Raw genomic sequence first — 19,081 nt, forward strand, 5'->3', positions numbered from 1 at the left:
GTCTCCACCTATTCCTACCTCCATCCCTCTCTCTACAACTCCTCTCTTCCCCGTGGTCTCCACCTATTCCTACCTCTATCCCTCTCTCTACAACTTCTCTCTTCCCCGTGGTCTCCACCTATTCCTACCTCCATCCCTCTCTCTACAACTCCTCTCTTCCCCGTGGTCTCCACCTATTCCTACCTCTATCCCTCTCTCTACAACTCCTCTCTTCCCCGTGGTCTCCACCTATTCCTACCTCTATCCCTCTCTCTACAACTCCTCTCTTCCCCGTGGTCTCCACCTATTCCTACCTCCATCCCTCTCTCTACAACTCCTCTCTTCCCCGTGGTCTCCACCTATTCCTACCTCTATCCCTCTCTCTACAACTCCTCTCTTCCCCGTGGTCTCCACCTATTCCTACCTCTATCCCTCTCTCTACAACTCCTCTCTTCCCCGTGGTCTCCACCTATTCCTACCTCCATCCCTCTCTCTACAACTCCTCTCTTCCCCGTGGTCTCCACCTATTCCTACCTCTATCCCTCTCTCTACAACTCCTCTCTTCCCCGTGGTCTCCACCTATTCCTACCTCTATCCCTCTCTCTACAACTCCTCTTCCCTGTGGTCTCCACCTATTCCTACCTCTATCCCTCTCTCTACAACTCCTCTCTTCCCCGTGGTCTCCACCTATTCCTACCTCTATCCCTCTCTCTACAACTCCTCTCTTCCCCGTGGTCTCCACCTATTCCTACCTCCATCCCTCTCTCTACAACTCCTCTCTTCCCTGTGGTCTCCACCTATTCCTACCTCTATCCCTCTCTCTACAACTCCTCTCTTCCCCGTGGTCTCCACCTATTCCTACCTCTATCCCTCTCTCTACAACTCCTCTCTTCCCCGTGGTCTCCACCTATTCCTACCTCCATCCCTCTCTCTACAACTCCTCTCTTCCCCGTGGTCTCCACCTATTCCTACCTCTATCCCTCTCTCTACAACTCCTCTCTTCCCCGTGGTCTCCACCTATTCCTACCTCCATCCCTCTCTCTACAACTCCTCTCTTCCCCGTGGTCTCCACCTATTCCTACCTCTATCCCTCTCTCTACAACTCCTCTCTTCCCCGTGGTCTCCACCTATTCCTACCTCTATCCCTCTCTCTACAACTCCTCTCTTCCCCGTGGTCTCCACCTATTCCTACCTCTATCCCTCTCTCTACAACTCCTCTCTTCCCCGTGGTCTCCACCTATTCCTACCTCCATCCCTCTCTCTACAACTCCTCTCTTCCCCGTGGTCTCCACCTATTCCTACCTCTATCCCTCTCTCTACAACTCCTCTCTTCCCCGTGGTCTCCACCTATTCCTACCTCCATCCCTCTCTCTACAACTCCTCTCTTCCCCGTGGTCTCCACCTATTCCTACCTCTATCCCTCTCTCTACAACTCCTCTCTTCCCCGTGGTCTCCACCTATTCCTACCTCTATCCCTCTCTCTACAACTCCTCTCTTCCCCGTGGTCTCCACCTATTCCTACCTCCATCCCTCTCTCTACAACTCCTCTCTTCCCCGTGGTCTCCACCTATTCCTACCTCTATCCCTCTCTCTACAACTCCTCTCTTCCCCGTGGTCTCCACCTATTCCTACCTCTATCCCTCTCTCTACAACTCCTCTCTTCCCCGTGGTCTCCACCTATTCCTACCTCCATCCCTCTCTCTACAACTCCTCTCTTCCCCGTGGTCTCCACCTATTCCTACCTCTATCCCTCTCTCTACAACTCCTCTCTTCCCCGTGGTCTCCACCTATTCCTACCTCTATCCCTCTCTCTACAACTCCTCTTCCCTGTGGTCTCCACCTATTCCTACCTCTATCCCTCTCTCTACAACTCCTCTCTTCCCCGTGGTCTCCACCTATTCCTACCTCTATCCCTCTCTCTACAACTCCTCTCTTCCCCGTGGTCTCCACCTATTCCTACCTCCATCCCTCTCTCTACAACTCCTCTCTTCCCTGTGGTCTCCACCTACTCCTACCTCTATCCCTCTCTCTACAACTCCTCTCTTCCCCGTGGTCTCCACCTATTCCTACCTCTATCCCTCTCTCTACAACTCCTCTCTTCCCCGTGGTCTCCACCTATTCCTACCTCCATCCCTCTCTCTACAACTCCTCTCTTCCCCGTGGTCTCCACCTATTCCTACCTCTATCCCTCTCTCTACAACTCCTCTCTTCCCCGTGGTCTCCACCTATTCCTACCTCCATCCCTCTCTCTACAACTCCTCTCTTCCCCGTGGTCTCCACCTATTCCTACCTCTATCCCTCTCTCTACAACTCCTCTCTTCCCCGTGGTCTCCACCTATTCCTACCTCTATCCCTCTCTCTACAACTCCTCTCTTCCCTGTGGTCTCCACCTATTCCTACCTCTATCCCTCTCTCTACAACTCCTCTCTTCCCCGTGGTCTCCACCTATTCCTACCTCTATCCCTCTCTCTACAACTCCTCTCTTCCCCGTGGTCTCCACCTATTCCTACCTCTATCCCTCTCTCTACAACTCCTCTCTTCCCCGTGGTCTCCACCTATTCCTACCTCTATCCCTCTCTCTCATTCCCTCCCCTTCATGTGTTCGAGATGACCCTTTAAGACCGCCTTTTATCAGCGCTACACTGTTACCGTGGAGATAACATGGTCTGTCGAGGCTAACCAGCTCTACCCAGGCCTTTCCATGGCTCAAGCTGCCTGGCTCGAGCTGCCTGGTTCGAGCACACACACACCTCCCTCCTATCCCGCTCTCAAGAGTTTTAGTGACTGTGGCACAAATCCCAACGATGTTAAAAGGCTGTGTTTTTCATTATGCTGCTTTATTGAGATGACAGTGAGTAAGATTAGACAAGGGCAGGCACAGTGAATTGGGTTTCGATTTTGCAATAAAGGGCAACATTAAAAATGTCCCCCCTTAAAATCAATGACAGAAAAAAAGAGGGAAAGAGAGAGAAGTGATGGACTGAAAGAGAGAGAGAAAGAGCGTAGTCTCTTGTTGATGTATTAAATAAGTAAAGAGTATATTGGGCAGCATGTTGATAATGGTCCTGATTCAGTACTGTGACAGCAGACTCCTAGTCTAAACCCCACAGGCACTGTACAGACCTGGCACTCACACAGGCTCCATTCCTAAAACACACGCACTCTCCATACCTCTATTTCAACTCTTTCTCACCCTCTATTCCCTCCCTCTACATCCCAAGGCTGTTGAATTATACATGGGGTTTGAGGGAACTGACAGGCAGAACCCCGACTGAGGGAAAACAATCTCCTCTGACAGCTCATCCTGGAGGGAGGGAGGGAGGGTTCCCAACACCCAGCCTGGAGGGAGGGAGGGAGGGTTCCCAACACCCAGCCTGGAGGGAGGGAGGGAGGGTTCCCAACACCCAGCCTGGAGGGAGGGAGGGTTCCCAACACCCAGCCTGGAGGGAGGGAGGGAGGCTCCCCAACACCCAGCCTGGAGGGAGGGAGGGAGGCTCCCCAACACCCAGCCTGGAGGGAGGGAGGGAGGGTTCCCAACACCCAGCCTGGAGGGAGGGAGGGAGGGCTCCCCAACACCCAGCCTGGAGGGAGGGAGGGAGGCTCCCCAACACCCAGCCTGGAGGGAGGGAGGGAGGCTCCCCAACACCCAGCCTGGAGGGAGGGGGGGAGGCTCCCCAACACCCAGCCTGGAGGGAGGGGGGGAGGCTCCCCAACACCCAGCCTGGAGGGAGGGAGGGAGGCTCCCCAACACCCAGCCTGGAGGGAGGGGGGGAGGCTCCCAACACCCAGCCTGGAGGGAGGGGGGGAGGCTCCCAACACCCAGCCTGGAGGGAGGGAGGGAGGCTCCCAACACCCAGCCTGGAGGGAGGGAGGGAGGCTCCCAACACCCAGCCTGGAGGGAGGGAGGGAGGCTCCCAACACCCAGCCTGGAGGGAGGGAGGGAGGCTCCCAACACCCAGCCTGGAGGGAGGGAGGGAGGCTCCCAACACCCAGCCTGGAGGGAGGGAGGGAGGCTCCCAACACCCAGCCTGGAGGGAGGGAGGGAGGCTCCCAACACCCAGCCTGGAGGGAGGGAGGGAGGCTCCCAACACCCAGCCTGGAGGGAGGGAGGGAGGCTCCCAACACCCAGCCTGGAGGGAGGGAGGGAGGCTCCCAACACCCAGCCTGGAGGGAGGGAGGGAGGCTCCCAACACCCAGCCTGGAGGGAGGGAGGGAGGCTCCCAACACCCAGCCTGGAGGGAGGGAGGGAGGCTCCCAACACCCAGCCTGGAGGGAGGGAGGGAGGCTCCCAACACCCAGCCTGGAGGGAGGGAGGGAGGCTCCCAACACCCAGCCTGGAGGGAGGGAGGGAGGCTCCCAACACCCAGCCTGGAGGGAGGGAGGGAGGCTCCCAACACCCAGCCTGGAGGGAGGGAGGGAGGCTCCCAACACCCAGCCTGGAGGGAGGGAGGGAGGCTCCCAACACCCAGCCTGGAGGGAGGGAGGGAGGCTCCCAACACCCAGCCTGGAGGGAGGGAGGGAGGCTCCCAACACCCAGCCTGGAGGGAGGGAGGGAGGCTCCCAACACCCAGCCTGGAGGGAGGGAGGGAGGCTCCCAACACCCAGCCTGGAGGGAGGGAGGGATGCCACTGTCTAGTGTAATCCTATTCTCAACACTCAGCGGAACCTTCAGATTCCATTAACATAGCAGTAAATTAAAAGGGATACTTCAGGATTTTGAGGCCCTTTATCTACATGCTATAAGATACCCATAGACTTACAGTCATTGCACTAATGCTAGTTAGCATTGGCTCACGAAACTACCTCCAACTTCCTTCACACTGGACACAGAGACATACAAATGGTATCTACGAGTTAATCTGGCTCTGGGGAAGTAGATAAAGGGCTTCATTGCCAAAATCCTGAAGTATCTCATTAACGTTCCATTTCCATCCAGAACGTTTCCCCAGAAGTCTGATGCCATTTTAAATCTACTCCATGTCTTAAACCCCCCTCCACCCCAAACAGTGTCAGCTCACGTTCCATTAATGTTCTATTAATGCTGAATTAACGTTTGGACTCAACATCAAGAGTTGAGGAATAGTTGGAAACAGGGTAATGGGATGTCCAGCGCATGCTCTAACACCATCTTACAGCTACCCTATGTCCAGCCTGCCTCACAATGTCCAGCCTGCCTCACAATGTCCAGCCTGCCTCACAATGTCCAGCCTGCCTCACAATGTCCAGCCTGCCTCACAATGTCCAGCCTGCCTCACAATGTTCAGCCTGCCTCACAATGTTCAGCCTGCCTCACAATGTTCAGCCTCACGTTCACTCAGCGTTGAATTAGTGTTCAATCTTCATTTAGAGAATGCCGCTATAGGCAGAAACAGTGTAATCAGATCTGCCAAGGGAGAGGAGTATGATGGATTGGAATCTAAGCTGTACTGGTGGATAGATTACTTCAATATTCAATGTGCTTGATTGATTAAGAAACGCAATTGGTTTTGTATACCCTTAAGAGATGACAACACTTAAGACTTGTTAGTGGTTTCAGCTAAGGTCTTATCCTCTTAATCCAATGGGCATTGTAATCCTTGTAGCACAACACATGAATAACAGAAACAAAGTGCGAAAGAGGAAACAGACTTAGTCCACTTACCGATAAACGTCCGTACGCACCTCCTCTCATTATACACCTCCCATAACTAAGGAGAGAGGAACGAGAGAAGATTAAAACAGATTCTGCCAAAAACACTGACCGTTTGACTGGCTTTGACCAGCACGGGTCAGTGTCTCAAGCACCAGTCCCACTGGTAAACAGTGAGGGTCTCATCAGAAACCAGCACAGGGCTCATCTGAGACGGTTAAGTCCTAATTAAAAACCAGTAGGCCCCTGGTTCTACCAGGAACACGCAGAGAGGAAGAGAGACCAAAGACATGTTTATTTCTAAGTCCACAGGATAGAATCACTCTCAGCTAAGCCAAGGAGAGAGAAATGGAAAGATAAAGAGAAGGAACAGAGGGAAAGAGAAGAGGCTCCTTCTTCAAAACACAAGTTAGTTTGTCTCAGTCAAGGTGGGAGAAAAGAGGGATGGAGCAGAGAGAGATTGTTTAACTTAATATGAAAAAAATATCATGCTGAGGAAAGGGGAAATGACAAGAGCTATAGAAGATCTAAATAACCCAGTACATCCAATGGTGTGGCAGCGTGGCAGGAGAGTGTGAGCTTGGCAGGAGTGTGTCAGGAGTGTGGCAGGAGTGTGGCAGCGTGGCAGGAGTGTGCCAGCGTGGCAGGAGTGTGTCAGGAGTGTGTCAGGAGTGTGGCAGCGTGGCAGGAGTGTGCCAGCGTGGCAGGAGTGTGCCAGCGTGGCAGGAGTGTGTCAGCGTGGCAGGAGTGTGCCAGCGTGGCAGGAGTGTGTCAGGAGTGTGGCAGGAGTGTGCCAGCGTGGCAGGAGTGTGCCAGCGTGGCAGGAGTGTGGCAGGAGTGTGGCAGGAGTGTGCCAGCGTGGCAGGAGTGTGCCAGCGTGGCAGGAGTGTGCCAGCGTGGCAGGAGTGTGCCAGCGTGGCAGGAGTGTGTCAGGAGTGTGCCAGCGTGGCAAGAGCGTGTCAGGAGTGTGTCAGGAGTGTGGCAGGAGTGTGGCAGGAGCGTGGCAGGAGCGTGGCAGGAGCGTGGCAGCGTGGCAGGAGAGTGGCAGCGTGGCAGGAGAGTGGCAGCGTGGCAGGAGAGTGGCAGCGTGGCAGGAGAGTGGCAGCGTGGCAGGAGTGTGGCAGGAGTGTGGCAGCGTGGCAGGAGTGTGGCAGCGTGGCAGGAGAGTGGCAGCAGTGTGGCAGGAGTGTGGCAGCAGTGTGGCAGGAGTGTGGCAGGAGAGTGGCAGGAGAGTGGCAGGAGTGTGGCAGGAGAGTGGCAGCATGGCAGGAGTGTGGCAGGAGTGTGGCATCGTGGCAGGAGTGTGTCAGGAGTGTGGCATCGTGGCAGGAGTGTGGCATCGTGGCAGGAGTGTGTCAGGAGTGTGGGAGCGTGGCAGGAGAGTGGGAGCGTGGCAGGAGAGTGGGAGCGTGGCAGGAGAGTGGTGAGCGTGGCAGGAGAGTGGTGAGCGTGGCAGGAGAGTGGTGAGCGTGGCAGGAGAGTGGTGAGCGTGGCAGGAGAGTGGTGAGCGTGGCAGGAGAGTGGCAGCGTGGCAGGAGAGTGGCAGCGTGGCAGGAGAGTGGCAGCGTGGCAGGAGAGTGGCAGCGTGGCAGGAGCGCGGCAGCGTGGCAGGAGCGCGGCAGCGTGGCAGGAGCGCGGCAGGAGCGCGGCAGGAGCGCGTCAGCGTGGCAGGAGCGCGTCAGCGTGGCAGGAGCGCGTCAGCGTGGCAGGAGCGCGGCAGCGTGGCAGGAGCGCGGCAGCGTGGCAGGAGCGCGGCAGCGTGGCAGGAGCGCGGCAGCGTGGCAGGAGCGCGGCAGCGTGGCAGGAGCGTGGCAGGAGCGTGTCAGGAGCGTGTCACAGACCTGCCAACCCTGTCCAACTTTTTAGAATACCAGACGCACACGGCAAGTTGGAGATTCAACTTGCCTGCATAGCACGTGCCGAATTGGGGTTCTCTTTCCCCGTACGCACGCTGTTTGAGTCTGATTGCAATTATAGAATTGTACCAAATCAAATCAATTCCATTACATGTACAGTGTAGAATGGAGATAATTATCTATAACATTTTTCTTAGCAAATGCCCCCAAGTTTAGTCTCTATAGTAGAGGAACGCTTGTCACCTCTCAAACAGGGCCAATCACCAGGGCCAGCTCACAAGTATTGGCTTTTTAAATACAGTTCCTAATCAACACTAAAAGCAAAATCATTTTGAAAACAAAAACAAACGATCACATCAACACAGACCGCAAACTGGTTACACAAAGCTTCAGTAGGCTACCGCAAAGGGAATCTGACCGCTGTTCAGTAAGTAGTCTACCGCAAAGGGAATCTGACCGCTGTTCAGTAAGTAGTCTACCGCAAAGGGAATCTGACCGCTGTTCAGTAAGTAGTCTACCGCAAAGGGAATCTGACCGCTGTTCAGTAAGTAGTCTACCGCAAAGGGAATCTGACCGCTGTTCAGTAAGTAGTCTACCGCAAAGGGAATCTGACCGCTGTTCAGTAAGTAGTCTACCGCAAAGGGAATCTGACCGCTGTTCAGTAAGTAGTCTACCGCAAAGGGAATCTGACCGCTGTTCAGTAAGTAGTCTACCGCAAAGGGAATCTGACCGCTGTTCAGTAAGTAGTCTACCGCAAAGGGAATCTGACCGCTGTTCAGTAAGTAGTCTACCGCAAAGGGAATCTGACCGCTGTTCAGTAAGTAGTCTACCGCAAAGGGAATCTGACCGCTGTTCAGTAAGTAGTCTACCGCAAAGGGAATCTGACCGCTGTTCAGTAAGTAGTCTACCGCAAAGGGAATCTGACCGCTGTTCAGTAAGTAGTCTACCGCAAAGGGAATCTGACCGCTGTTCAGTAGTCTACCGCAAAGGGAATCTGACCGCTGTTCAGTAGGCTACCGCAAAGGGAATCTAAACGCTGTTCAGTAAGTAGTCTACCGCAAAGGGAATCTGACCGCTGTTCAGTAAGTAGTCTACCGCAAAGGGAATCTGACCGCTGTTCAGTAAGTAGTCTACCGCAAAGGGAATCTGACAGCTGTTCAGTAAGTAGTCTACCGCAAAGGGAATCTGACCGCTGTTCAGTAAGTAGTCTACCGCAAAGGGAATCTGACCGCTGTTCAGTAAGTAGTCTACCGCAAAGGGAATCTGACCGCTGTTCAGTAAGTAGTCTACCGCAAAGGGAATCTGACCGCTGTTCAGTAGTCTACCGCAAAGGGAATCTGACCGCTGTTCAGTAAGTAGTCTACCGCAAAGGGAATCTGACCGCTGTTCAGTAAGTAGTCTACCGCAAAGGGAATCTGACCGCTGTTCAGTAGTCTACCGCAAAGGGAATCTGACCGCTGTTCAGTAGTCTACCGCAAAGGGAATCTGACCGCTGTTCAGTAGTCTACCGCAAAGGGAATCTGACCGCTGTTCAGTAGTCTACCGCAAAGGGAATCTGACCGCTGTTCAGTAGTCTACCGCAAAGGGAATCTGACCGCTGTTCAGTAGTCTACCGCAAAGGGAATCTGACCGCTGTTCGTTAGAGTCCGCTGTTTCAGCCTACATAATGTGCCTATTGGATTTCTTTGCAGAGCATACATCATTTCAGATTTTAGAATTGATAAAATCTCAAATCTAGTGCCAAGGCATGTTAGAAGCATTGCCTCTATAGCTGATACCAGACACTCATTCATTCTCCATCACAGTCTTCTAAACTCCCCACTACATTTAATGCAAAGATGTTTATATTTATTTGTGATTATACTTTTGTAATGCTTTTTGTGACGTGGATCATAATTACAGTTACAGTCTATCACGTTGCGTGATCCTCGTAATGTTACGTGGAAAACACAACTAATGGGACGCAGAATTAAATGTATATCACACTCGCACAAATGCGACCAGTTATTTTTCGTATTTGCGTTTCATTTCTTTCACTAGCAAATGTGAGTGAACTGCTGGCACTTTAGAACCCACTGAATGTCCATCTTATGTTCGCTAACGTTAGCTTGAAACAATTAGTGTTTACCTTTCCACAACATACAAAAAGAGATTTGTCCATGTGTTTACTAAAGTTTTTTACTTAAAAAATAAAATCAGGCCCTATTCATTTCTGCGTACTTTTAACTCGGATCTCGTACCTGCGTATGGTGACAGAGAATTGCGTAGTTGGTACGCAAAATGCGTGCACGCTGGCAGGTCTGGTGTCAGTGTGGCAGGAGCGTTCCTTACCTTGATCTTACAGTCCATAGAGCAGGAGAGCAGCAGGTGACCTGACACAGGAAACAGACGGATAGCACTGACCCCCTGCAGAGAGAGAGAGAGCGGAGGGTTAATGAGTGGACATAATAGAATAATCTGTCTATGAGCTCACAGGTGTGTATGGTATTGCTATAAATCCTCTTATATAGAAGGCTAATTGTCTCAAGGAATTAGATAAGGAGATGAGAGCAAGGTAAGGAGCATTCAGCACAGCAGTAGTATTATACCATAGTAACATAACCCTATACCATCTTATAGAGCTCTTAAAGTGGAACTGAAAGCATTTTAGCAACATGAAATCTTCATAAATCTGTTCATATACACCCCCAGAAAGAATGTGACACCTTTTTAGAATAAATCTGACAAGCGAGCACTTCGATATGGTAATTTTCACCTTTTCATAAATTCTTAGAATGTTTGGGAAATGTCTATACTAAGGCATTTGTGAACATTTCATAGCAATATAGAAAGTGGCGGTGCATTTGGACAATTAATAGACTTGGCAGTGAATAAAACATCTGTCTCGTCCAGGACCAGTCTACACCGACCAGTGCGCTATAGCAAATCAGAGCTACAGTAGGCCTTTATACAAACAAGTCATTTGCCACACGGGCCTGCCATCATTCACTTTGAACCTTACTGTGTGTTTACAGGCAGTAGCAACAGCACGACTTTAGACCATTGGAAACCATTCACCAAAAGACACTAAATTCACCTGAATGATTTCTGCAAATATCTGAAGACCACAGGAGTCCTCTTTCATTTGGGAACTGTACAGTCCTATTGATCAAACAACCATGGTAAGTGAGGCTCTCTCTACCTCAGCTATGCACATCAACAAGAACAACAACTAATGCTAGCCAGCAAAAGTATTTCAGCTAGTTGGCCATCACAATTGCACTGATAAACGATAGGGAGTTGTAGCCTATTCGTCCTTCTGCAACTTGCCTGCCAATGCATGCTTGTCCCAACCACGCACCCGAGCTAACTGGCTAAAGTGTCCGTTCGTCCAGAATATTGAGTAATTGAAACTGGAACAGTGCAACCCGAATGGCGGCAGCAAACAATGTAGCAGACCAGCTGTAGTTTACAACCTGATAGGAATAGTTTTTGGACTCCAAAGAAATGTATTGGTGAATTATATGAATCATGCATTGAACTGCATCCATCTATTCAGACAACAATGCCTTAGTGTACATCATGGAACGTTGAGTCAAATAGAACCTATTTTTAAAACCTCTTATAAAGTTGGTTTTGTAGCATATACTGGGAATTTAATATTTTTGGCTGATATTATGATTGTCTGTTAGTTTCATATCTGCAAAGTAGTTAACGCTGTCAGTACCACTTTAAACAGCACAGGTGTCAAACTCATTACACGGAGTGCCGAGTGGCTGAGGGTTTTCACTCCTTCCTTGACCTTGATTGACTAATTAAGGTCAGTAATTAGTAAGGAACTCCCCTCACCTGATTGTCTAGGTGTTAATTGAAGGGAAGAAACAGCAACCTGCAGACACTAGGCCCTCCATAGAATGAGTACAACACCTATGCTTAATGTGGTGTCTTATCTCTCGTCTGTATTCCCACAGAGCCAGAACAATCCTTATTATTATCAATTTTCAGAAACAGCAGGTTGTCTAGGTACAGCGCAGTTCGACACCACTTAATGAGCAACAGACCGCTGTGTGTGTGTGTGTCTTTAATATTTGCCTCTGGTCATAATTATCCCTTCGTCTTTGGAAGTTTGTTAACGTTTCATCAAGGGCACAATCACCCCTCTGGCATTATCAACACCTCACTGACACACTGCGTGTGTGGGCATGTGATAATACCCACTAACAACTTGTCTTGGACAGCACTGATCCCCTACCCATCGACAGTTCAGAGTGTGTGTGTGTGTGTGTGTGTGTGTGTGTGAGTGTGTGTGAGAGTGAGTGAGAGATTACACTTAGCCTGCCCTATGGCTAGCAGCGCAGCAGTAAGACATCCTCTTTGAATGCTAATTCTATAGAGGCAGATATCAGGCTTTCATGCCTTGCTGCACACACATTTGTACCAAGACATTGCTCATGGCATCCACCGTGCAGGATATTCCTCAAATCCCAATGATGTTAACAGAACACGTCTCTAAACTATCAAACCATCTACCAGCCTCTCCATCCACAAGCATGTTTCTTTTTTTAATCATCCCTCCAGCTTTTCAATTAGGCTCTTGGTATGCAACTGTTCCAGTATGGAGTGGGATGGAAGCCCTGTTCACTTTAGGCCGATTCTCCTCTCTCTCACTACTGCAGACAGACAGAACCAAAGGCCTGATCACATCTTCTCCACACTCCGTCTGCTGAACCAGCACTTTCTTCCTCTCCATCTTTCGCTCACACACATCTCCCTCATGTAAAGATGACGGACACGGTAAAGTGTGTATGAGTCATCCAATAGCTAACCCAGCGTGACCGATGATGAGTGTTCCCTCACTCACATGAGTCCAATGTTTCCCTATATGCATTTGCTAAATTGCAGCTGCCACTGCATTTAAATGAAAATTATGTAGATGTATAGATATATGCCCCAGGAAGACCCCACTCAACCCCCGCAGGAAGACCCCCCCCCCCCCCCCCACTTACAGTTGAAGTCAGAAGTTTACATACACCTTAGTCAAATAGATTTAAACTCAGTTTTCACAATTCCTGACGTTTAATCCTAGTAAAAATTCCCTGTCTTAGGTCAGTTAGGATCACCACTTTATTTTAAGAATGAGACATTTATTTATTTCAGCTTTAATTTCTTTCATCACATTCCCAGTGGGTCAGAAGTTTACATACACTCAATTAGTATTTGGTAGCGTTGCCTTTAAATTGTTTAACTTGGGTCAAACGTTTTGGGTAGCCTTCCACAAGCTTCCCATAATAAGTTGGGTGAATTTTGGCCCATTCCTCCTGACAGAGCTGGTGTAACTGAGTCAGGCTTGTAGGCCTCCTTGCACACACACGCTTTTTCAGTTCTGCCCACAAATTTTCTATAGGATTGAGGTCAGGGCTTTGTGATGGCCACTCCAATACCTTTACTTTGCTGTCCTTAAGCCATTTTGCCACAACTTTGGCAGTATGCTTGGGGTCATTGTCCATTTGGAAGACCCATTTGCGACCAAGCTTTAACTTCCTGGCTGATGTCTTGAGATGTTGCTTCAAAAATTGCTTGTGTCATGCACAAAGTAGATGTCCTAACCGACTTGTCAAAATTATAGTTTGTTAACAAGAAATTTGTGGAGTGGTTGAAAAACGAGTTTTAATGATTCCAACCTAAGTGTATGTAAACTTCCAACTGTAACTCTTAGGGTAAATCCTAGGGCAAACACTGGAGTCCGAAGGTGTCCACTGACAACTCACCTTGGTGTGTCCAGTCCAGACGTGGATCTGTTTCTTGGGCAGGTAACACTTGTCTGGTATGTCTGCAGTACGCAGGTTAATACCCACGTCTTGGGGTACGTGGAGGTAAGACCTCCCTTGGTAGTCATACGCGTCTTTAACTGGAGACACAGAGGAGATAGTGTATACAGTAAGACTGAGGACTTCCTACATACAGGGTTACAGCAAATGTTCTTCTCATCTGAGTGAATGCTGAACAGTTCAGTTATGTAATTAGTAACGGTTGAGATGAGTGTGTTAGTTACCATGGAGAATGGTCTTCTCATCTGAGTGAATGCTGAACAGTTCAGTTATGTAATTAGTAACGGTTGAGATGAGTGTGTTAGTTACCATGGAGAATGGTCTTCTCCTCCGCCGGAGCCTCTTCCTCATTCCTTCCCTTCTTCTGCCTCTTGGCTGTGATCTCATCCAGCTCCTTCTGTTCCTCCTACAGACCAATCAGCAGACAACAGTTAGTTAGAACCATCTCTTTACAGGAGGAAAAACGGTTACGTCTAAAACACGCTCCTATATAATACAAACATCCATATTGCTTTGAGGAACTTCACACAGTATTGAATTATTGATTGATTACCTCTGATGGTTTGGCCCCGTCCTTTTCGTCCACGTATTTCGCCCAGGGCCCGAGGTAATTGTCAATGTCATCCGATTCACCTCCTTGCACCTTTTTCCTCTTGTCATGTTTTTTTGGGCCAACCTCAAACACAGTCAACCCTATGAGAGGAGAAACAAGAGAAACTGTTACACTATGCTCTTTCTTTCACAAAGTTTTATGGAGAACAATGACTACAACAGCTTTCCATTAAGTTTCAAAACATCCCTCTTACCGGCTAGCAATGCACACCAAGCAAAACACAAAGAGTAGGAAATGAAGCATTACCTTTCTTTTTCTCTGCCTCATCCACTGCACCGATGTAGCTATTGGAGGAATTCTGGCTTGTTGTGTCCACAGACGGATCCAGAGCATAGCCTGAAAGCAAAAGACAAGTGAATAAAAAAAAAACAAGATGCTAAATGACCTTAAAGCCCCAAAATGTTAGATTCAAGGTGAAAGGAAGGTTAACCTCTTCACTAGACCTTCCTTATTCACAGCTGAACATTCTATCATAGACAATGGAACATTCAATCATAGACAATGGCCGTGGTATGAATCAGGTCTATACTGGTCACATAGGCTACAGTCCCAGATACTCCTACACTAACTTACCAAAGGTGGAGAAGGTCCTCCTCTGCTGTTCAAACATGAAGTCATTGACGTGAGCAGGCTCTGCATAGCCAGACAGCATATTCCTGGGAGCAGCCATCTGTTGACTTCTATATGGGTTGACAGGACCAAACTAGGAGAAAAGAAGCATGTAAGAGTGAACACAGTGCAAAATAGATGTTATGTAGGTACAGTTAGGTAGGTACATTCATTCGAATGATGTACAGCAGTTTTCTTGAGTAAAATCTTACTATGAAACATTTTACCTCTGGTGCAAACATGGTTTCATATGTGGGGTTGTAGGTGACCTCTTTGAGAGATGGGTCCAGATGCACACCAGTCTCCACAGCCTCCTGTTGGGGAGAAGAAACTTGACAGGTTTTCTACTGCTCATCATTTTGGTCAGTCATCAGGCTATGAAGGCACTTGAGTTAAAGGGGCTTGATGTTAGTTGTCACACACCTATCCTGGGGTGCGTTCAGTTCATTAAACGTTTTGCTAAGTTGCGCGATGGCTGTGTAGTGAACAACATGTTTCCTCCAAACGTAGTGCGCTGTTCTTCACCAGTCTGAGGTGTGTTTGCTTCCGTTTGGTGGGTGTAGCCTGATTAATGTGGGTATGAGCATGTGGGTGTGAGCATAGAAAAAAAAAACAGAAAAAAAAAAGCTAAATCTCATGCGGCCCACCGTACACAATCGCCCTCCGGGCCGCGATAGTCACAATGTTCTTCAACTTGTCGTTCAGAACAGTACTGTTTCCAATGAATCAAACTGCATACCATTGTGTTCTGTTAAGGGCAGCCCAGGTTGATTTTAAATAGAAACTCATTACCTATCTTGCTAAGAAATCAGCCAGCTTGATCCAATATATCTAGTTAGCTTGTTATTCATTTTCCAACCTGCTTGTTTACAGCTGCACTATGGTTGGACAGCCTTCTTATGCAGATTAAAATACTGCGGAGGCAGCGCGAGATAGGTCTAGGAGAACGTACCTCAATCCAGCGATGAGAAATGCGTTGTACTCCGAATTGTTCCATTAGCAGTCGTTTAATCTTTTCAGTGTAACAGTTGGGATACTGGGACAATTCGGAGTAAGATGCTTTTTTTGTTGTTCATCCATTCAAATTCAAATTGTTCCTCACAGTTTTTGAAAAATCTTTTCAACACTCTCCGCCTCGATAATCAGCGTCGCAGATAAATAGGCTATGGACATGTTACGTGTATTTGTTTCTATTTTAATGATTGTCAATTTCATCTTTATACTATAGCATACTTGTCCCCTTCACACTTTCATTGTCAATTCATTATCTTATAGCCTACTTTCAGAAAGCCTAAGGTAGGCCTACGTTTTTTAAATACTTTTATGGAAAGGATAAATATTTGCTTGTGTCTGACATAAGCTAGTGGCTTTGATTGACTGGTGCTTTCATGGGGGTGTGAGTTCACTGATTCTCTCTATAGGCTTATCTGTCCATTCAGAATGTTTCCTAAAGTAGTCTGTCTGGACTTCATCTCTTTAACAGGAATCAAACGCTCCTGTCCTGATGTAATCTTGTAAAATGTCTGTTTCCAGTAGTTTAGGCTACATTATCTCTCTCCTTACTGCATCCTCTCTTTGAAGAACATATGCCAACGACACTGCCATCAAATGACCACAGCAGCGGAGTTTGTGACGTCAGGCGACTATTTCAGGAAAAGTGGGAGGAAACCCATCTGAATTAGCGTGAATGGTTTTGTGTGTGGAAATAGGATCCATATTTTATTTTTTTATATGCAGAAAAGCCAACAGACAAGGAGAAGGCATACATCTTGATTTGACTACGTTAATGTTGTCAGTACGAACATGTGACTGATCCTCTCCAACCAGGCATTTCCTAATTTGTTGATTCATATTTATAAGTAATAACCTGAATAATAATAATGAAATGCCACGATAATAACAAACTGTAATGGCTTGTTTCAAATAGGTTTTATTAAGCATATTCATGTAAACAAGTGTACAAACATAATTGTGACCTCCCCTTTTTGACCTCTCCCCCTGAACAGTTATGTTGGTGACCTTGAACATTAGCATGGCCAATTACCGTAACCTCAAATTCCAAGACCGCCAAAGCCCTATGCTGACTCGCACAACCGCTGAACGAAGGTTGTGTTGGCTATGTGTTTGGGTACAGTAGTCTGTGTCAAGATGCATAATTTGCGTTTTAGAGTGTGGATTAGTTGAAGTGCTTCAGTTCTGGCCCACCCAATATTCCACAGTCCCACCCACGAACAAATTCATGGCTATGCTACTGACATGAAGATGTCCATTGTGTCCATTGAAATATAGTAATTTTTTACTAATAAAATGACCATAGTTAGTTGTAGGCAACACATTTAACCAGGATCTGAGGTGTCTATGATCTCAATCTATCCACTTGACAAGTCTACAGTGGCGCCAAATTAAACCTGCGATTCTCCAAGCGCTGTAACGAACCAGTCACGTCTTTTAACATTTGCATCCAGGTCAATAAATAGACTACCTATACATTATCACTCGCAACCCCAAGTCATTACCACGATTAGGCCTGCCACGTTGGTGTAGTCTTACAGTTGCCAAGGATACATGCATTTCCTTATATCATTTCACTTACCTTTTTCTGTAATCGCAGTCTCGAGTCTATTTACTGAAGGCCTACTCGATGGCAATCACGGATCACATTCAACGTAAAAAGTAGGGTCCAATCAAAATTATTTTGGGGGACCAAGGGGTGTGGGTGGAATATGTTCACTGAGAAGATAATCATTTCAGAAAACCAATGGTCAAAACCGTATACAATCCAAAGTTAGTTGTTTTCCCCTGTAGAATTACCAACATTATGGGAACAAAATCAACAGACATGCCAGATAAAAAGGCAGTCGCTACAGGCAAAAAAAATGCTTTTCGTAAACACAATTTGTAGTCTAAGCTTTGTGACAAGCATGGCATTGTAAGTCATTTTACATTTGAGTGATTTAGCAGAAGCTTTTATCCGGAGCGACTTACAGGTAAGGGTGACCAGACGTCCCCGTTTTCCGGGGACATTCCCCGTTTCTGGTGGCCTGTCCCCGGAAATGTCCCCGTTTTTAACTGTGCGTTAAAAAGTCTGTGTTAAAAACAGACCACAAAGTGAAATATTTTACTTGGCAAGAAAGACCGGGCAGCAGAGCCTACCGGTTGACGTCTCAGTCGCGTTGTGCTTGTTTAGGCCAACAGAGGGGGCTGCTCGCTATAGCAGCTTCATTCACTCTTCTACTACTACTACTACTACTAACTACTTGCTCGCGATAGTTTTAGAGAAAACTGCTGTGGAAAACTCGTCCAGAAGCTAGCAAGTATCAAGTGAATCCACATCATCACCACAAACGTCTTTTCAAGCCAGGTAAGTTACAATCGTTTGAGATACTAGCTAGTGATGTTATAGAACAGATCAAATATCTATATAATAAACTGTGACATAAGGTTTTAAATAGCTAACATTAGCTAGCATAACCTATGTAGACTAGTTAGCTAGCTACTGTTATGGTAGCTAGGTTAAAAAACATTCATATGTAAACATGCAGTGGACAGGCTATTTTGAAAATATGATTATATTAAATGAATGCACAATTAATTCAGAGAATATTTTTGTAGATTACAATTTTAATGGTTTGGCATTATAATAAGTAGTGTGAAAATATATTTAGAAATGTTCATGGATAACATTAGCAGTGGAGAGGAAGAAGAGTGAAGGAGACAGGAGGAAAGGTGAAGATATGGTTACAGAGCCTGGCAATTTATTATTCCAAACAATGTTGAGATAAAATACAAAAATGAGGCAAGCAATGGGAATCTGTTGACCAAAGTATTTTATCTAATAGTATGCTATTTATTAATACAGATTGGAAAGGAAGGAGAAGGAAAAATGAAGGGAGTAAAAAGAGTGAAGCAAGGAGAGTGTAGAAGAGTGAGGTGGAAAGGTGAAGAGAAGGAAAGGAAGACGAGTGAAGAAAAGAAGAGGAGTAAGATTGGAGGAGAAGAAAAAGTTGAGAGTAAGAAGAGTGACACAAGGAGAGTGAAGAAGAACAGACAGAGGAGATACAATGACTCCAAGAAACGGAAATGCACCTTTTATGAAAAACATGAGAGAATTTCCATTTATATGCTCAGGTCAAGACGATAGAATGGTTCACTGCACCCTTTGTAATTCCTCTCTTTCAATTGGCAGCCGGAGAAGAATGGCAGTGGTAGAACATCAACAGACGAAAAAGCATAAAGCCTCTCTGATTGCCCGTGTTGGTATGCCCTCTGTCACCACATTCTTCAAGAAGGTAGAGCCTTCCCAAGAAGAATATGGTTTAGCTGTGCAGGAGGCTGTCTTCGCATACCACACTATGCGACACAATCATAGTTACAGATCTATGGACTGCACAGCACAACTGACACGGAAGCTTTATGAGCCAAAGTTTACATGTGCTAGGACAAAATGTGAAGCCATAGTGAGTAACGTGTTAGCAACATGGGTAACTACTTTGGTAACAGACCTAGACCAGGTTGAATTTGTGTCCCTGTCCATTGATGCGTCCAATCATTGACATGTAAAGCTGCTGCCAATAGTAGTCAGATATGT

General features: G+C 47.6%; 1 protein-coding gene across 1 annotated transcript in view; it reads right to left on the reverse strand.

Annotated features, from left to right (window-relative positions):
• The window catches only part of cdc40 (cell division cycle 40 homolog (S. cerevisiae)), a 48,333-nt gene that overhangs the window by 20,156 nt on the left and 9,096 nt on the right, over nucleotides 1-19,081 (reverse strand). Inside the window, exons 2-9 of the mRNA XM_014205521.2 lie at nucleotides 14,721-14,807; nucleotides 14,458-14,587; nucleotides 14,131-14,220; nucleotides 13,825-13,964; nucleotides 13,581-13,677; nucleotides 13,212-13,351; nucleotides 9,796-9,870; nucleotides 5,621-5,666 (exon numbers count right to left, since the gene is read on the reverse strand). Coding sequence (XP_014060996.1) covers nucleotides 5,621-5,666; nucleotides 9,796-9,870; nucleotides 13,212-13,351; nucleotides 13,581-13,677; nucleotides 13,825-13,964; nucleotides 14,131-14,220; nucleotides 14,458-14,587; nucleotides 14,721-14,807 — 805 coding nt within the window. The remainder of the gene's footprint in view (nucleotides 1-5,620; nucleotides 5,667-9,795; nucleotides 9,871-13,211; nucleotides 13,352-13,580; nucleotides 13,678-13,824; nucleotides 13,965-14,130; nucleotides 14,221-14,457; nucleotides 14,588-14,720; nucleotides 14,808-19,081) is intronic.

This window comes from Salmo salar, chromosome 06 (genome assembly GCF_965601325.2).
Source record: "Salmo salar chromosome 06, fSalSal1, whole genome shotgun sequence".
Classification (NCBI taxonomy): domain Eukaryota; kingdom Metazoa; phylum Chordata; class Actinopteri; order Salmoniformes; family Salmonidae; genus Salmo; species Salmo salar.